The sequence below is a fragment of the Rhincodon typus genome, chromosome 16 (assembly GCF_021869965.1).
Source record: "Rhincodon typus isolate 14 chromosome 16, sRhiTyp1.1, whole genome shotgun sequence".
Lineage (NCBI taxonomy): Eukaryota > Metazoa > Chordata > Chondrichthyes > Orectolobiformes > Rhincodontidae > Rhincodon > Rhincodon typus.
The window spans coordinates 10,418,345-10,442,173 of record NC_063347.1 but is presented as its reverse complement, the minus strand read 5'-3'; the positions used below and the strand labels follow the sequence as shown (position 1 = coordinate 10,442,173).

At 41.3% G+C, this 23,829-nt stretch overlaps 1 protein-coding gene across 1 annotated transcript; it reads left to right on the top strand.

Moving 5' to 3' along the window:
* The first annotated feature begins 332 nt into the window (after positions 1-332).
* On the top strand, positions 333-19,573 carry tcta (T cell leukemia translocation altered). The gene is made up of 3 exons (XM_020510841.2): positions 333-820; positions 13,670-13,724; positions 14,417-19,573. Exons 1-3 carry the CDS (start codon positions 607-609, stop codon positions 14,457-14,459), a joined length of 312 nt encoding a protein of 103 aa, XP_020366430.1. The 5' UTR covers positions 333-606; the 3' UTR covers positions 14,460-19,573.
* Positions 19,574-23,829: the final 4,256 nt, after the last annotated feature.

Here is a 23,829-nt window from a genome sequence, read left to right as displayed (position 1 = left end):
ACAAACTCGCTGTCGAAAACATGTTTTCTGAAGAAGGGTCTAGGCCCGAAACGTCAGCCTTCCTGCTCCTCTGATGCTGCTTGGCCGGCTGTGTTCATCCAGCTCTACACCGTGTTATCACATGATTTTTTTTTGTTGGCTTGCTGACTTGCATTCCAATATGACAAATAAAACGAAACGCGTTCCCGTTGCCAGGTAACTGTAGTTTGTCTGCTCTCGGATACTGTATTTAGAGCCGCTTGCCTTCTATTAAGATTGACAGATTCGCTGCTGGCGATGACCGTTCGATTCGAGATTTGAAAGGAGATGGATGCGTGTTAAGGCAGGAATTTTAATGCTCCCGCCAAAGATTAAATAAGATACGTTAGAGGTGGTGAGCTTGTTGTGAAAGTTAGGTTTTGTAGGGGAGGGGCGGAGGTGTCGAAAGTGCGGTTGCTGGGAGAGGCGGTGTCGGTTGGTTTCCACCCCCACCCCCTTCCCGATCATCCCCCTTGTCCCGGTCTCCCTCGGTGCTTCCTGTAACGGTGGCGTCCCAGTCAGTGACAGGCGGAGAGGTAGGGGCGAGGGAAGGTTCCACTCCCGAGTGATGCAGCTCCCGGAGCGGCGATGGAGGCGCCGTCTTGGGATCTCGGGCTTTTCTCGTTCCTGTTGGAGCGTCTCCTCTCCTTCTGCAGCGAGTTCGCCCAGGACTGGAGCAGCAACGACATGAGGGTTACCATCTTCAAAATCCTACTGGGCTGGCTGCTTGGCAGCTTGGTGGCAATCCACATGGCCTGGAAGTTTTATGGGGCTACAGTCAATGACATGTACTACAGGCAAGGTGTGTGTGTGTGTTTAGGATGGTGGTGGCTGGCTGTTGTTGGGAGGGTGGAGGACGGTGGCGGTGCTGGCTGTTGTTGGGAGGGGATTCACTCGAATTTTACACGCCTTGCCTATGTTCTTGATATCAAGTTACCGCTGCTGCTAATTAAAGCTTCTGCTGTACTTGATCGAGACATCTCACTCTAACATCTATGTCTCGCCAACGTTTTTATAAATGATAATTGTGGCTAACGACCTAGATAGTTATTTTGTATGATGTTGATTGAGGGATATATATTATCCAGGACACCAGGGATCACTTGAGTTCTGAAGACATTGGATTAGAAACATTAGCTCTGTTTCTCCCTCCACAGATGCTACTAGACCTGAGTTTCTGTGGCACTTTTCTGTTTTTAGTTCAAATCATCAGCATGAGCAATGGTTTACTTTTATTACCAAGGATAACTCATTTGCACTTCTTTGAAATAGCGCAAAGAATCTTTTATATTTGCCTGAACAAGCAGATGGGACTTAGGATTATCTGAAACATGTCATTTCTGGCAATTGCCTGCCTCCTCAGTACTGCAATAGAGTGTCAGCCTTGGTTTCTTAATGTGCTGAACCCCTGAATTGGGACTTTGACCCAGCATTTTATAGTTTGGAGTTGAGTGCTACCAACTGAGCCACAGCTAGCACTGTAGTCCAGAAGTTGTTCATGTGGAAGGACAGATGACCAGAAACGTAAATAACACAGATTGCTTAAGGTTCTGTGTTGCTGCTCACATAGAATCATAGCAGTATGGAAACAGGCCATTCAGCCTATCAAGTCTGCACTGACCCTCTGAAGAGTATCCCACCCAAACCCAGCCCCCTAACTTATTTCTCTTATTATCATAGCTAATTCATCTAGCCTGCGCATCTTTGGATAGTGGGAGGAAACTGGAGCACCGGCAGACACGGGGAGAATATACAAGCTCCACACAGACAGTCACCCAAAGCTGGAATTAAATCCAGGTCCTTAGTGCTGTGAGACAGCAGTGCTAACCACTGATTCACCATAAAAACCGAAAGAACTGTGGATGCTGTAAATCGGGAACAAAAACAAAGCTGCTGGAAAAGCTCAGCTGGTCTGGCAGCATCTGTGAAGGAAAACGAGTTAACGTTTCGGGTCTGGTGACCCTGAGGAAGGGTCACCAGATCCGAAACATTAACTCTGTGTTTTCCTTCACTGATTCCCCATGTTGCCCGTGTAGAGGCTATTGTGAATTTTTGTCTTCATCTTGCTGTTTTCACCAACGGTGGAACTTGCTATGTGATTGAAGGCTTTTTTAAAAGAAAAAGTCAGTGTGTAGTGGACAGTGAAGAGGGTTACCACAGATTACAACGGGATCTTGATCAGAAGGGTCTGGCCTACATGTGACCCATGACCCACAGCAATGTGGTTGACGCTTAACTGTCCTCTGGCCAGTTAGGAGTGGGTAATAAATACTGGCCTAGCCAGTGATGTCCTCATCCCATGAATGAATAAAATAAAATACTTGCTGTATCTACATACTAGCATTTTGTGTTTCATGTACAAAGATATTTGGATCACTCTGTGCTGCAGTACATTCTATAGTCTCTCTAAATTTAAAGTAATGTGCTCCTTCACCATCTTACCTATAACAGTGGATCACTTCACATTTTTCTATATCTTGCCGTTTTGCTCATGGCAATATTAATAACGCAGAACTAGTCATAGACCTGTACAGCATGTAAACAGACCCTTCGGGCCAACTCGTCCACGCTGACCAGATATCCTCTATATAAATCTAGTCCCATTTGCCAACATTTGGCCCATATCCCTCTAAAACCTTCCTATTCATGTACCCATCCAGATGCCTTTTAAATGTTGTAATTGCACCAGTCTCCACCACTTCCGCTGGCAGTTCATTCCATACACACATCACCCTCTGCGTGAAAAAGTTGCCCCTTAGGTCCCTTTTAAATCTTTCCTCTCTCACCTTCAACCTATGCCCTCTAGTTTTGGTCTTCACCCCCACCTCAGAGCAAAGACGTTGGCTATTCATCCTATCCGTGCCCCTCATGATTTTATAAACCTCTATAAGGTCACCCCTCAGCCTCTGATGCTCCAGGGAAAATAGCCCCAGCTTATTCAGTCTCTCCCTATAGCTGAAACCCTCCACACTGGCAACTTCCTTGTAAATCTTTTCTGAACCCTTTCTAGTTTCACAACAGCCTTCCTATAACAGGGAGACCAGAATTGCATGCGGTATTCCAAAAGCGGCCTAGCCAGTGTTCTGTACAGCCGCAACGTGACCTTCCAACTCCTTTGCTCAATGCACTAACCAATAAAGGCAAACATACCAAACGCCTTCTTCACTATCCTGTCTACCTGCAACTCCACTTTCAAGGAACTATGAACCTGCACTCCAAGAGGTCTCGACCTCTGTCTCTCCTTTAAGATGCTTGTTTAAAACATTCCTTTGACAAGGCCCTTAGTTATTTGTTAGAAAACTCCTTTCGTAGCTTAATTTCAAAATTGGTGTAACAGTCACTCCTGAGAAATGCTGTGGGACATTTTGCTGTCTTAAAGGCATTACTTTTAATGCAAGTTATTGTGTTTTCTGTTGTAATTGAAGGTCACCAGTGAAACCTTGGCTGAATGAATACCCTCTTGTTTGCCCCTGAAACAATGGCAGACTGTGCCAAGCATGGTACGCCCCAATATTGTGCTAGTTGAGATTGGCTTTGGCCTCATTGGACTTATTACCTTTTGATATCAAAAAGAGGCAAGATAAGTTACTTTTTTAGCTACTTTATGTGCATTGACCTGATGTCAGTGGTAGGCAAGTTGTTGCTGGGAATCCTGAGGGGGAGAATTTGTGTACTTGTAAAGGCAAGGACAGATTAGGGATAGTCAACATGACTTTGAGAAATTGTGTCTCACTAACTTTATTGAGTTTTTTTGAAGAAGTAACAAAGAGGATTGATGAGGGCAGAGCGGTGGATGTGATCTTAATGGACTTCAATAAGGCGTTCGACAAGGTTCCTCATGGTAGACATGTTAGCAAGGTTAGATCACATGGAATACAGGGTGAACTTACTATGTGGATACAGAACTGGCTCAAAGGCAGAAGACTGAGAGAGGTGCTAGAGGGTTGCTTTTCAGACTGGAAGCCTGTGTCCAGCGGTGTGCCACAAGGATCAGTGCTGGGTCCACTGCTTTTTGTCATTTTTTTGGATGTGAACATAGGAGGAATGGTTAGTAAGTTTGCAGATGACACTAAAATTAGAGGGGTAGTGAACAGCAAAGAAGGTTATCTTAGAGTACAATGGGATCTTGATCATTTGGGCCAATGGGCCGAGGAGTGATAGGTGCTGTATTTTGGATACCCTTAACACTAAGGTCCTGGGGAGTGTTTCTGAACAGAGACCTTGGAGTGTAGGTTCATAGTTACTTGAAAGTGGAATCGCAGGTAGATAGGATAGTGAAGAAGGTGTTTGGTATGCTTACCTTTATTGGTTAAAGCATTGAGTATCGGAGTTGGGAGGTCATATTGCTGCTGTACAGGACATTGGTCCGGCCACTTTTGAAGTATTGTGAGCAATTCTGGTCTCCTTGCTATAGGAAGGATGTTGTAAAACTTGAAAGGGTTCAGAAAAGATTTACGAGGATGTTGCCAGGGTTGGAGGGTTTGAGCTATAGAGAGAGGCTGAATAGGCTGGGGCTATTTACCCTGGAGCGTGGGAGGCTGAGGGATGATCTTATAGAGTTTTATAAAATCATGAGGGGCATGGATAGGATGAATTGTCAAGGTCTTTCCCCAAGATGGGGGAGTCCAAAACTAGAGGGCATAGGTTTAAGGTGAGGGGGAAAGATATAAAAGGGACCTAATGAGCAACATTTTCACGCAGAGGGTGGTGTGTATATGGAATGAGCAACCAGAGGAAGTGGTGGACCCTGGTACGATTACAACATTTAAAAAGTCATCTGGATGTGTATATGAATAGGAAGGGTTTAGAGGGATATGGGCCAAATGCTGGCAAATGAGATTTGTGTAGGATATCTGGTCAGCGTGGATGAGTTGGCCCGAAGGGTCTGTTTACATGCTGTACAGCTCTGACTCTATGGTTGAAACATGAAACAAATTCAAACTCCGTATCGTGTGGAAAGGTTGAGTAGATCCTAAAGAAATTATTTTAATACATCATGAGGAGTGTGGAGACTGTAGGTAAGGGAAAAACTGTTTCCCTTGGTAGAAAGATTGGGAACAAGAGGGTGCGCTTTTAAGGTAATTGGCAACATAAGCAATGGCAGTATGATGAAGTGCAACAAGTGGGTGAGATTTGGAATGTATTGCCTGTTTGTGCTGGAGGCAGGTTCAGTTTGAGGTGCTATGGGGCGAGGTTGGGAGGAGTGACACTTGATGAATCAGAAAACCTGCACAGACATGATGGGCTGATTAGCCTCCCTCTGTGGTGAAATGACATGATTCTGTGTCTGACATTTTAAAAAATTTTTCATTCATGGGATGTAGGAATCGTTGGTTAGGCCAGCATTTACGACCTGTCTGCAGCTGCCCTTGAGGTGGTGGTTGAGTTGCCTCCTTGAACATATGCCGTCCATTTGCTGTAGGTTTACATGGATGAACAGTGATGAATATTGTATTGGGAAAATAGATGCATTATAATACAGGCAGTCCCTGGATTGCAAACGGGTTCTGTTTCTGAGTCTATTTGCAAGACTATTTGAATGCAAGTTGGAACACAATCCAGGACAGTATAATACAGCCCTTCATAAGTACAAGAAATGTTTGGATTTTGGATATTTAAAATTACATCCCTGTATGGGATTACGTTTATAAGTTGGACATTCGTAAATTGGGGATTCCCTGTACTTAATACAACTCTCGTTGGTAATGCTGTGAAGTTTTTGTGGTTGCCTCTGCCTTTTATACAAAAGCATAATTGAACAGAAATGGCTGAAGCAAATATTTCCTGTGGTTGGGTAAATCAAAATAGAGGCTATGACCTTATGTAATTTAAGATTCAAATTAGGAAACACTTTTCCAGAAAGTCTTTAATAGAAATCCAAAACACGTTTATTTCCTCACCTCCCTCATCTCCCTCATCTCAGCAAAGGAAAGTCTGGGGCTGCTAAACCAGTTGTTGCTTTTGTGACTGAGATGTATTGGATTTTCCTTTTGTAAGGGTGTTTAAGGATATGGATCAAAAGCAAGGTAAATACTGCTTCAGGTACAGATTGATCATGGTTTATGGAATGGCAGAACAGACTTCAGGGGCTGGTCTCCCTACTCGTGATCCAAAGTGCCTCATAATGACTATACTTCACAAAGTAATTAATTATCTGTGAAGAGCTTTGGAACATCTCCACCTCCTCCAGAACTTCCAATTCCCCCGTCCCCAACACCTCATCTTTACCATGGACGTCCAGTCCCTATACACCTGCATTCCCCATACAGGTGGCCTAAAGGCCCTCCGCTTCTTCCTGTCCCGCAGGTCCGACCAGTCCCCCTCCACTGACACCCTCATCCGCTTAGCCGCACTCATCCTCACCCTCAACAACTTCTCTTTCAATTCCTCCCACTTCCTACAGACAAAGGGGGTGGCCAGGGTACCCGCATGGGCCCAAGCTATGCCTGCCTTTTTGTAAGTTACATGGAACAATCCCTCTTCTGTAGCTACACTGGCCCTAAAGCCCGTCTCTTCCTCCATTACATTGATGACTGTATCGGCGCCGCCTCGTGCTCCCATAAGGAGCTCGAACAGTTCATCCGCTTCACCAACACCTTGCACCCAAACCTTAAGTTCACCTGGACCATCTCTGATACCTCCATCTCCTTCCTGGACCTCTCTGTTTCCATCTCTGGCAACCACCTAGAAACCAATATCCATTTCAAGCCCACCAACTCCCACAGCTACCTAGAATACACCTCCTCCCACGCACCTTCCTGCAAAAATGCCATCCCCTATTCCCAATTCCTTCGCCTCCGCCGCATTTGCTCCCAGGATGAGGCATTCCATTCCCGTACATCTCAGATGTCCTCGTTTTTCAAGGACCGCAACTACCCCCTCAGTGGTCAAGAATGCCCTTGACCATGTCTCCCACATTTCCCGCAACTCATCCCTCACACCCCCTCCCCGCAATAAAAACCAAAACAGAATCCCCCTTGTCCTCGCGTACCACCCACCAACCTCCGGATCCAACGCATCATCCTCCGACACTTCCGCCATCTGCTATCCGACCCCACCACCAAAGACATTTTTCCCTCCCCACCCTTATCTGCTTTCCGGAGGGACCACTCTCTCTGTGACTCCCTTGTCTGCTCCACACTTTCCTCCAGCCCCACCACACCTGGCACTTTTCCCTGCAACCGCAGGAAGTGCTACACCTACCCCTACACCTCCCCGCTCACCCCCATCCCAGGCCCCTAGAAGACTTTCCACATCAAGCAGATGTTCACCTGCACATCTGCTAATGTGGTATACTGCACCCGCTGTTCCTGTTGTGGCCTCCTCTACATCGGGGAAACCAAGCGGAGGCTTGGGGACCGCTTTGCAGAACACCTATGCTCAGTTTGCACTAAACAACTGCACCTCCCAGTCACGAACCATTTCAACTCCCCCTCCCATTCCTCAGACGACATGTCCATCCTGGGCCTCCTGCATTGCCACAACGATGCCACCCGAAGGTTGCAGGAACAGCACCTCATATTCCGCTTGGGAACCCTGCAGCCCAATGGTATCAATGTGGATTTCACAAGCTTCAAAATCTCCCCTCCCCCTACCGCATCCCAAAACCAGCCCAGCTCGTCCCCGCCTCCCTAACCTGTCCTTCCTCCCACCTCAAGCCCCACCCCCATCTCCTCTCTCCTAACCTCATCCCGCCCGCTTGACCTGTCCGTCCTCCCTGGACTGACCTATCTCCTCCCTAACTCCTCACCTACACTCACCTTTACTGGCTCCATCCCCACCTCTTTGACCTGTCTGTTTCCTCTTCACTTATCTTCTCCTCTATCCATTTTCTATCCGCCTCCCCCTCTCTCCCTATTTATTTCAGAACCCCCTTCCCCTCCCCCTTTTCTGAAGAAGGGTCTAGGCCCAAAAGGTCAGCCTTCCTGCTCCTCTGATGCTGCTTGGCCTGCTGTATTCATCCAGCTCTACACCTTGTTATCTCAGATTCTCCAGCATCTGCAGTTCCTACTATCTGGAGGACTTTGAGAGGCAGGTTTGTACATTCTTTCTTTTCTTGTCTGCAATATTTTGGGTATCAATGTTAGACTGCCTGCCTTACTTAAACAAACTGCTGACTGAAATTCATTGCCAAACGCTTGGGAAGTATCATGTAAGTTAAATTTTCAATTTTCTTATCAGGATTTCTTTGAATTTATATTGTTCATAGAATTATTTGTGACATGGGGACTGAATGGTTGTGCAGTATTTTTTTTTCAAGTTATTGTTAACTAAATCAAAAATGTCTACAAACTATTAAGGATCCTGTGTAGAATGTAGTAACTTTGAGCCTATCACAACTGTGACAATGCTATCACTATAAAAAGATTTATGGCTGTTGCAAAGATTTGTAGCTCGGGTTATGGATGAAATCGTTGGCTTGCTCACCGAGCTGGCTGGTTATCATACAGACATTTCGTCACCATGCTGGATAACATCATTAGTGTGGCCTCTGATGAAGTGATGTTGTACTAAATCGTACCAAAACACTACCTACCAGCAATGGACTACAATCCTGGAACATGCCATCACGAAACAACACAGGACCAAAACAAAGAAGAAACACACGCTACAGGAGAAACTGACCAAACTGATCCACCACAAAAACAAGGACAACAACAAACCAGACTCATGGATAAGAAATCTATCCAGCAGACCACTTACTGAAACCAAGAAAGTTGTCTTAATACGCGGACTAAACTATAACCACAGAAACGCGAACAGACTTCGAAGCTACACTAAAAGGTAATGGACTCACAGATTGAAACACAACAAGCCATCCGACAAACTATAATCCCTACACTGAACTGGAGGAATGAATGGGACACCCTCAACACATCGGAGAGAAAAGGACTCGAGAAAGATAGGAATATCAAAATCCTACCAGCGAACAAAGGGCGCATGACCATCATTGTGAATAAACTGGACTACGTTGAGAAGGCACAGGCACTGCTTGCAGATACACACACTCTCCAACAGGCGGAGATAGACCCAACACCACAGTTGGCAAACAGTATCACCCACATGCTGAGGAGACTAAAACACGCAGGACAATTGACCAAGACAGAGTACATGAAAATGTGACCAGAAGACTCGAACACCCCCCGCTTCTACAGACTATCCAAAATACACAAACTAGACATCCCCCTCAGACCCATTGTCTCCCTTACCAGGCACACCTATGCACAAACTAGCCAAGGACCTACAACAGAGATGGAAACACTTGGTTGACGGATCACCACACTCCTTCCACTCAACCCAGGAATTCCTTAACAACACTAGAACATTAAAATCAACGATGATGAGATTATGGTATCCTTTGACGTCACAACACTATTCACATCCATTGATATACCACTAGCCAAAGAAACACTTCCAACATTACTGGATGCAGCAGAAATGCTGACTCCAAACAGCTCCATCAGCAAGGACAACATACTTAGACTACTGGACCTGTGTCTCACCTTACACTTCATCTTAACGGCCAAATATACAAACAAATCAATGGCATACCAATGTGGTCACCCATCACAGGACTTATTGCAGAGGCAGTTATTGCAAAGACTGGAACACACCAGCCTCCCCCTCATACAGCCAAAGCTGTGGATCCGATACGTGGACGACACGTTTGTCGTCATTAAATGTACCAAGTTAGAAAAGACACACCATCTCATCAACAACATTTTCACCGGGATCAAATTTACGTGAGAAGAGGAAGATAATAATCAACTTCCGTTTCTAGATGTCAGGGTAGAACGAATGACCAACAGGGAGTTCTAACCCACACTGACCAAATCCTCAATTTCCACAGCAATCATCCCAATGTCCACAAACAAAGCTGTGTTAGGACACTATTCAAATGGCCACTCGATAGACAATGCCAAGAAGACACTGTATGCCCCAATACACTGGCCACACTACCCTATATCAAGAACATATCAGAACTGACAACCAGACTCCTGCGACCATCAGAAATCAAGGTAGCACACAAACCGACAGCCACACTATGACAAACCTTCACAAAGACCCCATACCCATGACATGCAGGACCAACGTATTTTGCAAAATACCTTGCGATTACTGCAACAAACATTACATCGGCCAGACTGGAAGGAAACTAGCCATCTGGATACATGAACACCAGCTAGCAGCAAAATGACATGATGAATTTTCCTTCATCTCAGTGCACTCCGGACAAGAAGGCCATCAGTTTAACTGGGACAACGTGACTATCCTAGCTCAATCCAACCACAGACACGCACAGGAATTCCTAGAGGCCGGGTTGTCAACCCGTAATGCAATCAACAAACGTGCAATTAGACCCATATACAAACGTATGCAGAACAGAGCCGGAAATGACACAACCCAACTTAACAGACTGGATCATATAAATACCAAGCGAGTGGAACAACATAGTTTCATCGGGGGCCGCACTGATGATGTGACCTAGCATGGTGACGAAATGTCTGTACAATGATCAGCCAGCTCGGCGAACAAGGCAACAACCTTAAAAGGGTTATTTTGTCCTTGGTTTTTTTTTGAAGAGAGGTTGTAAAGGCAGAGATGCCAAAGAGATTAACGAGTAACAGCTTAACAATGGAAGTGGAGTGGCCAGTTCTCCCATCTCAGGGTGTTTATTAGTTGTTTTTTTTTTAGCTATTGCAGTCACAAGATGTTTTGAGTACCAGAAATGTTGCAAGCTTAATTCCTCTGACTTTCTCTGAAATCTCTCTCTCTCTCTCTCTCTCTCTCTGGATGTTGTTCCCTCCTGACTGTAGAATCTGTGTTTGAATTTATCTTTTTACCAAGGGGTGTGTTTGTGGAATGTTACTATATTGGAACAGTTAATTAGTTAAGTTGCTGTATTGGGTTGGTTAAGTTTTCCAATAGTTAAGTTACTGTAAGTTCTGCTTTCTTTTGTTCGTGTTTCAACTGTAGTGTTTAAATAAATTTTTTGTTTTGCGTACAGCCGAATGTTTTACCATTTGTATCACAACTGGAACACCCACTTCATGTCTGCCTTTAAAGAAAGCAGAAGTTAGGGTCTAGGCTACCTTCTTAAAATATTTAGAGGGGGTCTGGCCTGGTCCATAACACAGTGAAGTGTTTGAGCACATGACTAAGGTTGATGCTCCAGAACACTGCAGGTGGTGTCTCCTCATCCTGTTCTGTTGGTTCAAGCTGCACTGTGAAATATCCTATAGTATTACTTGAGCAGAAAGTTGCCTAAAGCAGCCATTATCAATTTAAAGCATAAACTAATGATTCGTCTCATGAGTGTTTCTCTGATGAATGAGGCAGAGTTTGTTATTGTCTGAAGCAGTTGTGTATATTATTGTTTTTAAGTAGAAAACATCATTAAAAGTTCACCTGAACTTTGATAGGTGTTATTTCTCAAATGTGCTCTTGCCAATATACATTTCAGTGGTTTGCATTTATATTGTGCCTTAAAGATACAAAGTGTCCATTTGCACTTCAGAAGTTTTGATCAGAAAATGGGAGCCAAGCTAAAGAAGAAGCTATTAGAAAAAGTGATGACAAACTTAGTCAATGGTCTGTATTTGAGAGTAAGAGAATCAAACTTCTAGTCAGTTGAAAGCATGGCCAATAAAAGTGGGGAAAAATTAGGATAAGCGTTCAAGCTGGTAAGAGGAATGGAATTAATGTTCATCCAGTGTAAAACTGTGGATTCTTCAAGACTGAATGCAAATGAGCAATCTGACAGCCCAGATGATGTCAAGATCAAGATAGGTGGAAGAGAGGTAGGTGGATACTGCAAACAAACATTTGGAAGCTGACTCCATGTCTCTAGGTGATGTCACTGAGCACTGATAGGGGGTGAGGAAGATGGTCAAGTTTAGATCCTTGGGAGCTGTGGAGCTAATAATATAAATATGGAGCTAAATCTTGTTGAGGAATAGTTTTATTCCATTTTGACATTCTTGTTTACAATGTCATTATGGCACAGAAGAGGCCATTTGAGCCTATGCCAGACCCCTCCAGTGTAATCCAGTAAGTCCCCTTCCCTTTTATACCCTATAGGTTATTGCCCTCGAATGCCCATCAATTTCCTTTTTAAAATCACTATTACCTCTGCTTCCACCATCCTTATGAACAGCAAATTCCAGGATATTACTAGTCACTGTTTTTGTTTTTGAGTTGTTTTTCCTTGCATCTCCCTGTATCTCTTGTACAGAATCTTAATTCTCTTTTGCCTTGTAACACCATCTAATGGGAATACCTTTTCTTTATCTGCCCCATTTAAACTTGTCACCATCTCATATGACTCCAGCAGATCACCCTCTCCCTAACATCCTTTGTGTTCCAAAAAAACTTCTCAAACTTAACTTCCCTTATCTCTGGAATAATTTTGGTGAATCTCCTGTGCAGCCTCTGGTGAATGGAATTGGGTGGAGTACTCCAGTTGTGACCTATTGAGTGCTTTTTTTAAAGTTCAGCATAATATCTGGCCTTTTGTGCTCGCTACCTCTGTTTCTGAAACCCAAGATTCCATATGCTTTGCTGCCGTCGAAATCTGTGTGCACACGAACAAATCTGAGTAGATGTGTTAGTGAGTTTACTTTATGCTGTACAACACCATGAATCTTTAACAATATAAGAAATAAGGATTATTGCAGGATCTTGTTACTGACTGCTGGTTTTATTGTATGTGAAATAATTCAAATGGATTTGCACTCTTTGTTCAGAATGTGCAAAATTCTAATTATGATAACTGCATTTCTTTTACATAACACAACATGTTTTATTTCTGTCTCCTATAAGCAGTCATTGGCTGTCCCTAATGCGAATTTGACATTTACCCAGGGTTGAGACCAATGTTCTCTCAGAGCTGTGTGGCTGCAGTTGCCCTGAGGCTCTGCGTGCTTTGATTGGCATGCTAATGCATGTGCTTCCAGTTTTGTAAGTTTCTGCTGCACGCAGATCCCAGTCTGCGCAATGGAAAAAAAACAAGGGAATATTGGTCGTGACCCATGGTTTCCATGTGAATCAATGGGTTGATTCTGGACCAAAGATGTTTGGGCATTTCGGGCAAGCCGTCCAAAAAGATACTGGGATCCAGAGTACAGGCTTTGCTTCCTTTTCATTCGTCCTTTGCTGTTGGTCTGGCTTATCATTAAGCAATTCCCTGTAACGTGACTGCAGATGTAACAGACTGTTGTCAAAACTATTTTTTTTTTTTTTTGATGCGTGGACCTCTGGTCCGTGAGCTCCATCAACGTCCTAAACTGGAAGTTAATGTGTCAGCATGCCGATGGTGTCTGCAGAACCTCCAAACTGGCTGAGCAGCTTAGAGGGATGTTGGTTAAACCGAGTAATGTACTTTAGGAAAGGAAATCGACCATCCTTACTTGGATGGCTTATGTGCAGCTCCAGACTGATAGCAACTTTAAACTGACTCTGAAACTAGCCTTACAGGTGACACCCCGTTCTTGTGATTGACTTTTCTTTTGGAGGAATATTTCTTACTGAGAAGAAGAAAATTGTCGGAGATCCCTGGGACTGCACTGTGCATTCCAGCTGCCTAAAAATGCAAGTTGCAATTCTCTGTGTGTCGTGGAACAAGCAGTTTGACTTTCAGCTTATTTTACAGGTAGCGGAGGTCAGAATGGAGGCACTCCAGACAGCTCTTCAAACTTTACCAGTTGGTACGTTTACTTTTAAAGAGATTTTTGAAAATACAATATATCACACATTGTGAAACGCTGACTAGATCGAAATTTTTCAAAATAACTTTTATTGTCCAATTTTTACCTTGATCTGAAAGCTAATTTTGTTAAAAAGCCCAATATGTTCGTTCAGAATGTCTATTCAGGTATGCAGTTAAAGTAAATCAGCTAGTCTAAAGGTGCTAATGCACTTAGGAACTTTATCAAAGAGATGTTCTTATGACTGAGTGCTTTTAATAATTGATTTCCACTGGAGCACTATTGTAGTTTGCCAAACAAAAACATACATGTGAACCTGACTCAAACTTTACCGAATTGAATGAGGAGCAAAAAGTAAAGCCCAATTATATTGCCCCTATTACCTTGCAAATGTATTCAGCTTTTTGAACATGGTTTGCAGATTGATTTGCAGTAGTAGAGGTCAAAGGGTGGTGGTAGATGGCTGTTTGTGTGACGAAAGGCTGGTGTCCAATGGCATACCAGTGGCATACAGACATCAGTGCTGGGACCATTATTGTTTGTGATTATTTTCCATATTATTTGTATATAATGTGGGTGGGGAGTTTTAGGCAAGTTTGTTGATGACATGAAGATTAGCAGGTGGTTGACTGAGAAGAGCAACGTTTCAATTCCAATTTTGACTCCTAAAATGTTTTTAATTGTTTCTACAGGGACAATGCCAGTGGCGAATCAATTAAAAGTCACAGGGAGTGAATGATGTGTGAAACCTGCCTCTGCAACATGAGGTGGCTTGCTGTGTGGAGTAAAGTTATTGCGACTCTGGAATGTTCAAACTTCCGTTGGGTGCTAAACTCTTCAAAATATTGTGTTGCACCTGATGACTTGAAATGTGCCATTGTGACTCAGTGCCGTTGTTTTGTTTTTTATTTTCTATAATTCTTTGGCTTTGCTGAGTATCTGTGGAAGTATATGTTGGCACATGTCAGTTGAAAGGTACCAGAAATAAAAATGTTCATTATTTTAATGCTTTGGGCTAACACAACTCCCCAGGATTCTGAATAGTGCTGCAAAATGGATCTTATCTGAAGAAGAAAATGAATCAGTATGATTCTGTTCGAAAAGGGTGAAATCAAGTAGTGATGGGTATCATTTTATGAGCCTAGCAGTGGATCATCAAAGAACTAACAAGGTTTTAGTAGACAATGACATGATGTTCTGCAGTAATTTATCGAGGGCAAACTAATTTGAATTGGGTAACATCAGGGAACACAGATCCTTCAGCTTATCTACATGCTAGTCTATAAAGTCCATCAAACTGCTTTCACGTTGATCCCAAAGTGCAATGGGATAGTTTTGTAGATCCAAAAGAGGTATTGGTGGGAATTAAAACAGACCAGTTTGAGTTTGATATCCGAAACGCTGTTGTTTTTGTTTTGTCCTCTGTATACATGCAAATATTGGCAGAACCCAAGATTATTTGTGTATAGACATGGCCAATACAGTTCAACTGCAGCATTATCAATGATGAGATGGAACGGTCCCTGAAGGAGCTAAATAAAGTAAAATATTTAAATCTGAGGCAATTGCTCAGTCTTCCTGTGAACATATTAATTCTTCATGTTGGGTGCACCTCTGGCAACTGTACGTCCTGAGGAAAGTTAATGGCCTGTAACCTGTTGGGGAATGTACAGCTGATTTCAAGTTAAATAATCCAGTTGGTGAAAAACTGAGGAGATTATTACAAATATCCAGTATAACAGTTATTGGGTTGCACAGTTCTGATGTGCCTGTATGATGTTCGATGATAGAATGGTGAACTCATGTCAGTAACTTCCCCTGCATATTATATTTCTAATCTTGATCTTGCTGTCAGGAAAAAAAATTTTCAGGAGAAACTTTCAACTGGTTGTAGCCTGTCTCTTTTCTGAAAAACAAATGACAGCTTGTTTGTAGTGTATCTTGTGTACCAATTTGCCTGACTGAATCAACTTTTCAGGCATGCTGTGAAGTGAGTGCCCAGAACATCTGAGATTCATCCATTCAAATCAGGATCCCGTGCCTGTTGTAAAGCCCTGGTTTCAACTTTCAAAGAGTACCTGGTGGACTTCACACAGCATGCAAGTCCTTTTTGGATATACTTTAAGAGGCGTCTTTAAAGAAATGCCCTTTCTGAAAAGGTTTTTTTTTAAAAAGAGTGATGCTCAGAGAAACAGGAGGGCTTCACTGGATCTTACAGAAATAATGTAGCCCACTATTGGCCTATTTCACCAACTCTGTAAACCAGCACACTGACAGGCTTTACTTGCCAGCTGATGGTTTTTCACTACAGAAAACTAGTAAACTGAACTGGACCCTCTGGTACCCACAACTTAGCTAGAGAATGTTACTAAGACTCGTATCAGGACATGGTTTGTTTTTCCCAACCACCATGTTCGGTGGACACTGCATGAGCATAACCAGTACTCATATCCATTGACAGTCTCATTGCTTTCCCACAGGAAGATGAAGAATTACCTTGGGTTTGTGAAATACGTTCTGACAGTAAACTCAAGAGTTGGTTTGGATAAGGCCTTGGTTCAGCTCACCCTGTTCCACAAGGCTTAAGTAACACTCTTCAATCTGCTGACTGGATTATCATGTACTTACTACTAGCTTTAGCATTCTGAGGGTGAAATAGACTTTATGCACATAATGTCTGAGAGATAGGTGTGCCATTTCAGAATTAATCTTTCTTAAATTCAATGAAGACCTGAAATACTGAAAGTACAAAGTAGACCACAGAAATAATCAACTCTAAGTGGAAAATCAGGACTAGAAACCCACAACTAAAGTCAACTTTCCCTCTCAAAAAATCAGTAAGGGGTTAAAATCAAGAATATTATCATAACAGAAATAGATACATAATGGTAGACTGTTCATCTCCATTTAATCTTGATTTTTGTGTCTTATTTAAATTCCAAATAAATCACAAGTTACAGTTATGTTTTACTGCATTTTGGCAAGCTGTCTCCACTTTTTCTTTTTGCCAGGCCCCTCAAAACAATTATTTTGGGAATGGTGATATACGGTTGTGTTACAGTATAGAAGCATGATTACCTTGCACAGAATGGATATTTAAGTCCGTCCAATCTGCAAATTGATGATGTAATACTGTGTCTTTAGTACCACTGTTTCTTTGCTGTCATGCTACATTGTGTATTTTCAAAACAAAAATTCTTGAAGGAAAATTTTATATTTCCGTCCGTATAAAAGGCCATCTAAGTTGAGAGCAGCTAATGAAGTGTATACCAAGCAATTTACCTTTGTTTTTCAACAGTGTACCAAAATAAGAACTGAAGTTTAACATATAAACAGGCATCTTTTGTTTGCATATTGCTGAAAAAAAGTTAGTAAAATCTCTAGGACCAAACAAAGTATCATAATAAGATTTCTAATTTTATGATGCTCAGTATGAACCTTGATGTTTTACATTGTACTTGCATTTCTATTGTACTACATTCTTTTCAGTTAGGTCCAGTGATACAATGTGACAGGGCTTGATTCTAAGTTTACAAGATAGTACAGCAGTCATGAAAATAGATCATTTGCTATTTATTCCTTATTCAGTAACAGGTGGCAGTGATTACTCTGACAGATTATGCAAAGCTGGTTGGTATGTGAATAGAGAGAGTATGTAATGAGACAGCCTTGACAAAAAGTTAGTTGTTCAAATTTGACTTATTCCCTCTATCCCAAACCTAAAGCTGAGGATTCTCTTCTCTATACTGTCTAGACTGAGCTTTCCTGAGGAACACAGCCCTTTTAGTTGTATGATGAAGTGCACACCAGTGCATTGACAAATAACTTTTCCTTGAACTAAATGCCATTGGTATCCTTGAATAGTTGTGCTTAGGTAAAGCCAGCTTTCAGTAAAATGTAAGTGTTGTGTTTGATTTCAAAAGATAATTGGAGACATAATAGCACAATAATCCTTCTGAAGATTTATTAGTGACAGGTGAAATATAATGTAACTTTTATTGTTACATACCAGGAGTGATCAGAATTCAAAATGTGGTGGAATGAAAGAGACTACATATTTTAATCCAATTTACAAGTGTTCATCCAGATGTAATGTTCATTCATGGGATGATTTTTCCTTCCCTTACACCCCCTGCACACAACCCCACCCCCACACCCACAAAAGACCCCTTTGAAAATTATGTTGAGTTCAGTTGGAACTTTTATTAATCTGATCATTCAGCTCAGAGAATAGAAAACTTCTACTGCCCTGGCTATCATTTAAAAATATATAATGTAGGTGAGCAGTTACTATGGGTAGAGCTGTATGTTGGCCCCACTACAGAAATTACAACCTAGAGTCTGCTGTTTCTCGCACATTAAGCCAATTCTCCATCCAACATGCCCCTGATGTTATGATTTTAGATCAGTGTTGCGTCAGACATTGCTAACGTTTGTCTGTATCAAAGGACATGGATTCTGTATCACTGGCCTCTCAGAACTGACTGTTTATGATAGAAAAACTACCACCTTGCCATTTTATGTTGTAGCAATAGATTATGATGGAAGAGTTTTTTTTATTAAATAGTTACATGAAGCTATTCATTTTTCTTCTCTATCCCTTTTTTAAAACTAACTTCTTTCATGTTTTTCCCTCCCTGAAACAGATGGCCTTTAGCACCTGGTACTTTGCCTGATTTGAAGTTGTTGAGTGTTAGTCCTCGTATAAATGAAAGTTGAAGGATAATGTGAGAGAATATCACAACCATGCTTTATCCTGATTTTACTTGTAATGAATTTCTCTCGCTTAGATTTTCTTCAAAGTATCGTATGATTTCCTAGTACAATCCCCTACCCCAATGCCCCAGCCAAGAGGTCAATTATATGATACCTTCAGCGGAGCAAGCAGACTTGGTTTGTCTTGGATTCCACGGCTCATTATCACAGTATTAGGTATTTTATATTGTTTAATACAGGAAAGCCCCACACAACCACTACACAGCCGCATTGTTTCATTTTCTTTCCCTTTTAAAGTACCTTTTAGCTCTTCATCATAACATGTCCAAGGAGAAAGGTGTTTTGGGACTTCTAATAAAGCCTCCATTAACAGGATGCTAGTGTGTGTGCAGTCCAGGGAGACTGGTTCTTATTTATTTCTCTACCTCTCTACTCTGAAAGGAAGTGCTTGATCTCTGCTTGTCAATTTTTTTTGCAGCAGCAACCAGATTAGTCACTCAGTACTTGCACATAGTGTGATTATGATGCTACCATGTTGCATAAGTTGTTTTTTTGGACGTTTTCTTTACCCCACTGGTAATTCTTAGCAAATGGTTCAGTAAAGGTTGCTCACAAAAATGGTTGAAATAAAAAAAGTAGATTTACTTTTGGATTTCAGACAAGCAGCCATATTTTTCAGTTTTTGTGCAAACGTTTTCCATGAATGCAAGGGTAATTTATTTGTTTACTGATCCCCTTTCAACTGCAGCGTTGATACACCATTGCTATATTGCAGTTTAAAAAAAAGCAACTTTGGATTTTGACAGCTGTTTGCCAAAAGTTAGTCTCAAATTCCAAGAGACCCTGGAATAATTGTACTGAAGTAATTTATGCATTTTTCTAATATAAATATTTTGTACATAAACAGTAGATTTTGTAAATCACAGTAATCCTTAAATTGGATAGCCTTTGTAAACTTGTGCCCCCAAAGTTGATTAACTCTATTTATGTTGGAAATGTAAAGGTTTCCTGACTGCTGTACATTGGAAAAACTGCTGTATGTGTGTATATATGTATATTTATCCTTAATTTTGTTTTGGGAGGGACTGTACTAGGTTGTTTTTAATTGTATAAAAGGAGTTGCAGAAACAAAACTTGACTGTTTGTACTTATTCTTTTGCTGAAGATCATTGAAGGTCACGTATACAATTTACTAAAATGCCAAATTTCTGGACTTGCAAAATTCTAACCATCTCCAACATTAAAAAAGATTGTTACTAGCTCCTTCAGTGGCTTAATCATTTGTTTCTGAGGTTTGCTGTACTGAATGCCAGCCGTTTAGTAAGTCTGGCTGAATCGGTGAGCTGTAGTACATTGTGTTCAATAACAAGCAATGACACAATAATCTTAAAAAACAGATTGGGTCCAGTGGGAGAAGGAGCTAAGAATCTTTGGAGAGCAAAATAAGGACACTGTATCAAGAAGGGATTTTTATCATTCATTCTGTTTGAGTTAATTTGAACTTGCTTGATCATAAAATGTTTTAGTTTTTAAAATCAGCAGTGTGCCTTCTCCTTGCAAAATTATATGAACCTTACAATTTTTTTTAATGAGAATGGTACAAATGCAAAAATACTTTGTTTTTGTAGAAGAGGTATAAAAGACTCAATTTTACTTTTTCTAATTTCTTCAGGTGGCTCATTGGATGAAAAGCCATTCACCTGAAAATGTGCAACTCTCTGCACAGCTGTTTTGAGTTCTTTGCCTGTTTTATTCTGGGTGACTTTCTTTACAATTTTCCCCAATTTCTTGTAAAGGTGTTTGATTCAAGGGCACTGGGAGCTCACCAGCATTTTGTCTAATTGATCATTCTTCACGAGAATCTGGGTCTACCAGATGAAACTATTTGGAAGCTCTGCACCTCTGACAGGCATCACGGGTGACTTGCCAGTAAGTCATACAAGTGCATCACCAATTATTTGCAATTAGGCTCATCCTATGGATAACTGATGTTCCTGTAGCTCCAGTGAAGGGGAATGGTGAAGGTAGAGCTTAGAAACAACCATGAGGAGAAAATTGTTTTGGGGACTGTATATTGACTCCCAAACTGTAGTGGTACTGTTGGATGCTACAGACCTATCCAAATTCCCTCAAAAAATATATGAAGGTGATAGGGTCTAGGCTAACTTTTTCCTATTTTAAAGGTAAGTATAAGGCATTGCGTTCTTGATGCAATTCGATTGGTCAAACTACTCGACTTTAAGCAAAACACTTCATTTTAACTGTAGTTTAAAAATACAGACAAAAATAAAGAATTGGCTTAACTAACTCTATTGAAATGCTTAACAAAATAATATATATTAACTAAACTAATTAACTGTTCCAATATAGTAATATCCCATAAACACACTTGGTAAAGGGAAATTCAGATTGTCTCTGAAATAGATTGTCTCGTATGCAATTCGAGCAGCAGGAAGAGACCCCAGCTTTTAGCTGCAACAGAGAGGGGAATAAGAGCTTCCATAGCCAGCTTAAAGACACCAACAACTGCAGAAAGCTAAAAATCCTGGTTCGGTGGGAGCTTGACCCCACCCTTTCAAGCTGCTTCTATTGTTCTTTCTTAAACAAAGATCAAGGCCTCACAAGCTGTTTACCGTACTAGCTTTTAACAGACCACTCAACATCTCTGTCTCATCCTTTCTTGATTTAAAAAAAAGGACAAAATACACCTCTTAAAGCTATAGTACCGTCACACGGGGAAAGAGGAAATTAGAGGCACTAGCAATAAACATACAGCTGAATTGTGAGCAAATTTAATCTGCATATAAATTGAGCAAATCAAATCAGTAACAAAATCATCAAGGAGGATTTCCTGGAAAGTGTATGGGATGTTGAGGAAAACTAAGAACAAGCCGTTGCAGACTGGGTATTGTATAATGAGAAAAATATTTGGCAATCTCGCTGTGCAAGACCACATTAAGATGGAGAGTGACGTATTTGATTCTGAGAATTGGGTCCTGAATCTAAAAGGAAACTACGATAGTATGAGGTGCAATCTGGCAATGAAAAATTGGAGAACGTTGCTTAGCAGGATATTGGTGGTTAGGCAATGGCTTGTGGATACACTGAAACAATTGTTCATTTCCTTTTATAGCATTAGATCCAAGGAAGAGGACTACAAATTGGCCAATAAAAAGCAGCAGACCTGGGGATTGGGAGTAGTTTTTAGATTTCTGCTAAGGAAGACAAAGTGATTGATTTAAGAGACGGCAAATAGAGTATGAGAGAAAGTTTGTGGGGAACAAAAAATGATGGTGAAAGCTTCTATAGGTATGTGGAGAAGATTGGTGAAAACAAATGCAAGTTTCCTATTGTCAGAGATGGTAAATTATAAAAGGGAACAAAGAGATGACAGCCAATTAAATACAAACTTTAGTTCTGCCTTCACAAAGGAGGACACAAACAACTTCTGAAAAATGTTGGGGAACATAGGGCCGAGTGAGACAGAGGAACTGACAGAAGTCACTATTAGTAGGGAAATGGTGTTGGAGAAATTGATGGGATTCAAGGCCAATGAATTTCCAGGGTCCAATAATCCCATAATACTCAATTAAGTCGTCCTAGAAATAGTGGTTGCATTGGTTGTCATTGTTCAAAATTTGCATAGATTGGAGGGTAGTTAATATAACCTCACTACTTAAAAAATAAAGTAGACTAAATTATAGACCAGTTAGCCTGATATTGGTAGTGGAAAAAAGCAGGATGGGACAGTGAACTATGAGCAGGGTGCAGAGATGCTGCAATGTGAGTTGGGTGAGTAGGCAAATGCATGGCAGATGAAGTATTATGTGGGTAAATGAGGTTATCCAGTTTGGAAGCAAAAAAAAATTATTATTTGAATTCAAATATTATCTCGAGAGGGTTCAAGCAAGGAGTGTATCTTGCTGCAGTTGTTCAATTCTTGCTATGATTTCTTACAAGAAAGACTTGGGCATAGTTCTTAGGGTAAAGGGATTAAACGGTAGGGAGAGGAAGTGGGAACAAGGTACTGAGTTGGATGATCAGCCACGAACATTTTGAATGGTGGAGCAGGTTCACAGGGCCAAATGACTTCCTCCTTGTTCCTACTTTCTTACTTGTTTATGTACTCATTTCTGCAAGAGTGACTGAATAACAAATGGGAATTCTGTTTTTTTAATTTAGTTTTATTTTTCTTCATTGCCTCCCCAGCCCTATATCAGTCAGACCAAAAATAATGTAAAAACCTCCCAGAAAAATTAAACCTAAAACCTTAGGGTTAGTTTGGCCTACCGTTTCATTAGCTGTTGCCTTTATCTGTACAAAGTCTTGGTTAATTTTTTAATCTATTAACTTCTAACTGTTGTTCCTGAATTGAGAGATAAAAATTAGGTCTCAGGTGTTAACTAACGACATTTTAAGCTCTTCGCAGAAAGTGAATAAGGAAAGCTTGGGTGACCCAAGCATTGATTGTATTTCACATATTCCTTAGCTCCCTAGAATGAAGTGGTTAAGATTGGAAACTGTGTAATCCCTATCCCTAAAATAAACAAGTGCCAATGCTGAAGTTCTGTGACCTTTCTCAATATTTGGACCTTTTTGTTAGTGATTGGTTGAGTCTGAAATTTGTAATCATAACATTTGGGACTAAATTTGTTAATAAAGCTGTTACAAAGAGCTGGGGAATTCTAATGGGGTTCAATCCAACTGATTTAACATATGATTTTGGGATCTTTAAAACTACTGTGGTTATGAGTTGCTTCATAAATTCATACAGTACAGAAAAGGCCCTTTGGCCCATACTGACATAACTACCACTAAAAAGTGCGCTAATCCCAATTTCCTGCATTTGCCCCATTTCCTTGAATGTTATATTTGAAGTGCTCGTCCAAATTTTTTTTAAAGGTAGTAAGGTTTCCAGCCTCCATTACCTTCCCAGGCAGTGCATTCCAATTCCCCTCTGAATCTCCTGCTGCTTACCCTAAAACAATGCCCTCTCGTGATTGACCCCTCAACCAAGGGGAACAGCTGCTCTCTATTCATTCTGTCCATGCCCCTTATAATCTTATACCCCTCAATCATCAGTCTTCTCTACAGAAAGTGATCCAAGCCTGTCAAGGTTCAAGTTGCCGTTGCTTTTTAAAATCTACCTCATAGATTGCAGATCTGGATCCATCTAACCATATTTGCCATCTGATCAAATGGCATAAATTTTAAACCTGATTCTAGGTTTTTATTGAATCAGAGATAGTAGGAACTGCAGATGCTGGACAATCCGAGACAACAAGGTGGGGAAGCGCTTGGGAACCCTGCAGCCCAATGGTATCAATGTGGATTTCACAAGTTTCAAAATCTCCCCTCCCCCTACCGCATCCCAAAACCAGTCCAGCTC

What these genes read in the sequence shown, in the direction of transcription:
- tcta (XM_020510841.2), top strand. Translation starts at nt 607, where the DNA reads ATGGAGGCGCCGTCTTGGGATCTCGGGCTTTTCTCGTTCCTGTTGGAG. An exon ending in TGACATGTACTACAGGCAAG is followed by an intron (nt 821 to 13,669) that starts GTGTGTGTGTGT and finishes CTTATTTTACAG; the next exon opens with GTAGCGGAGGTCAGAATGGA. An exon ending in TCTTCAAACTTTACCAGTTG is followed by an intron (nt 13,725 to 14,416) that starts GTACGTTTACTT and finishes TTGTTTCTACAG; the next exon opens with GGACAATGCCAGTGGCGAAT.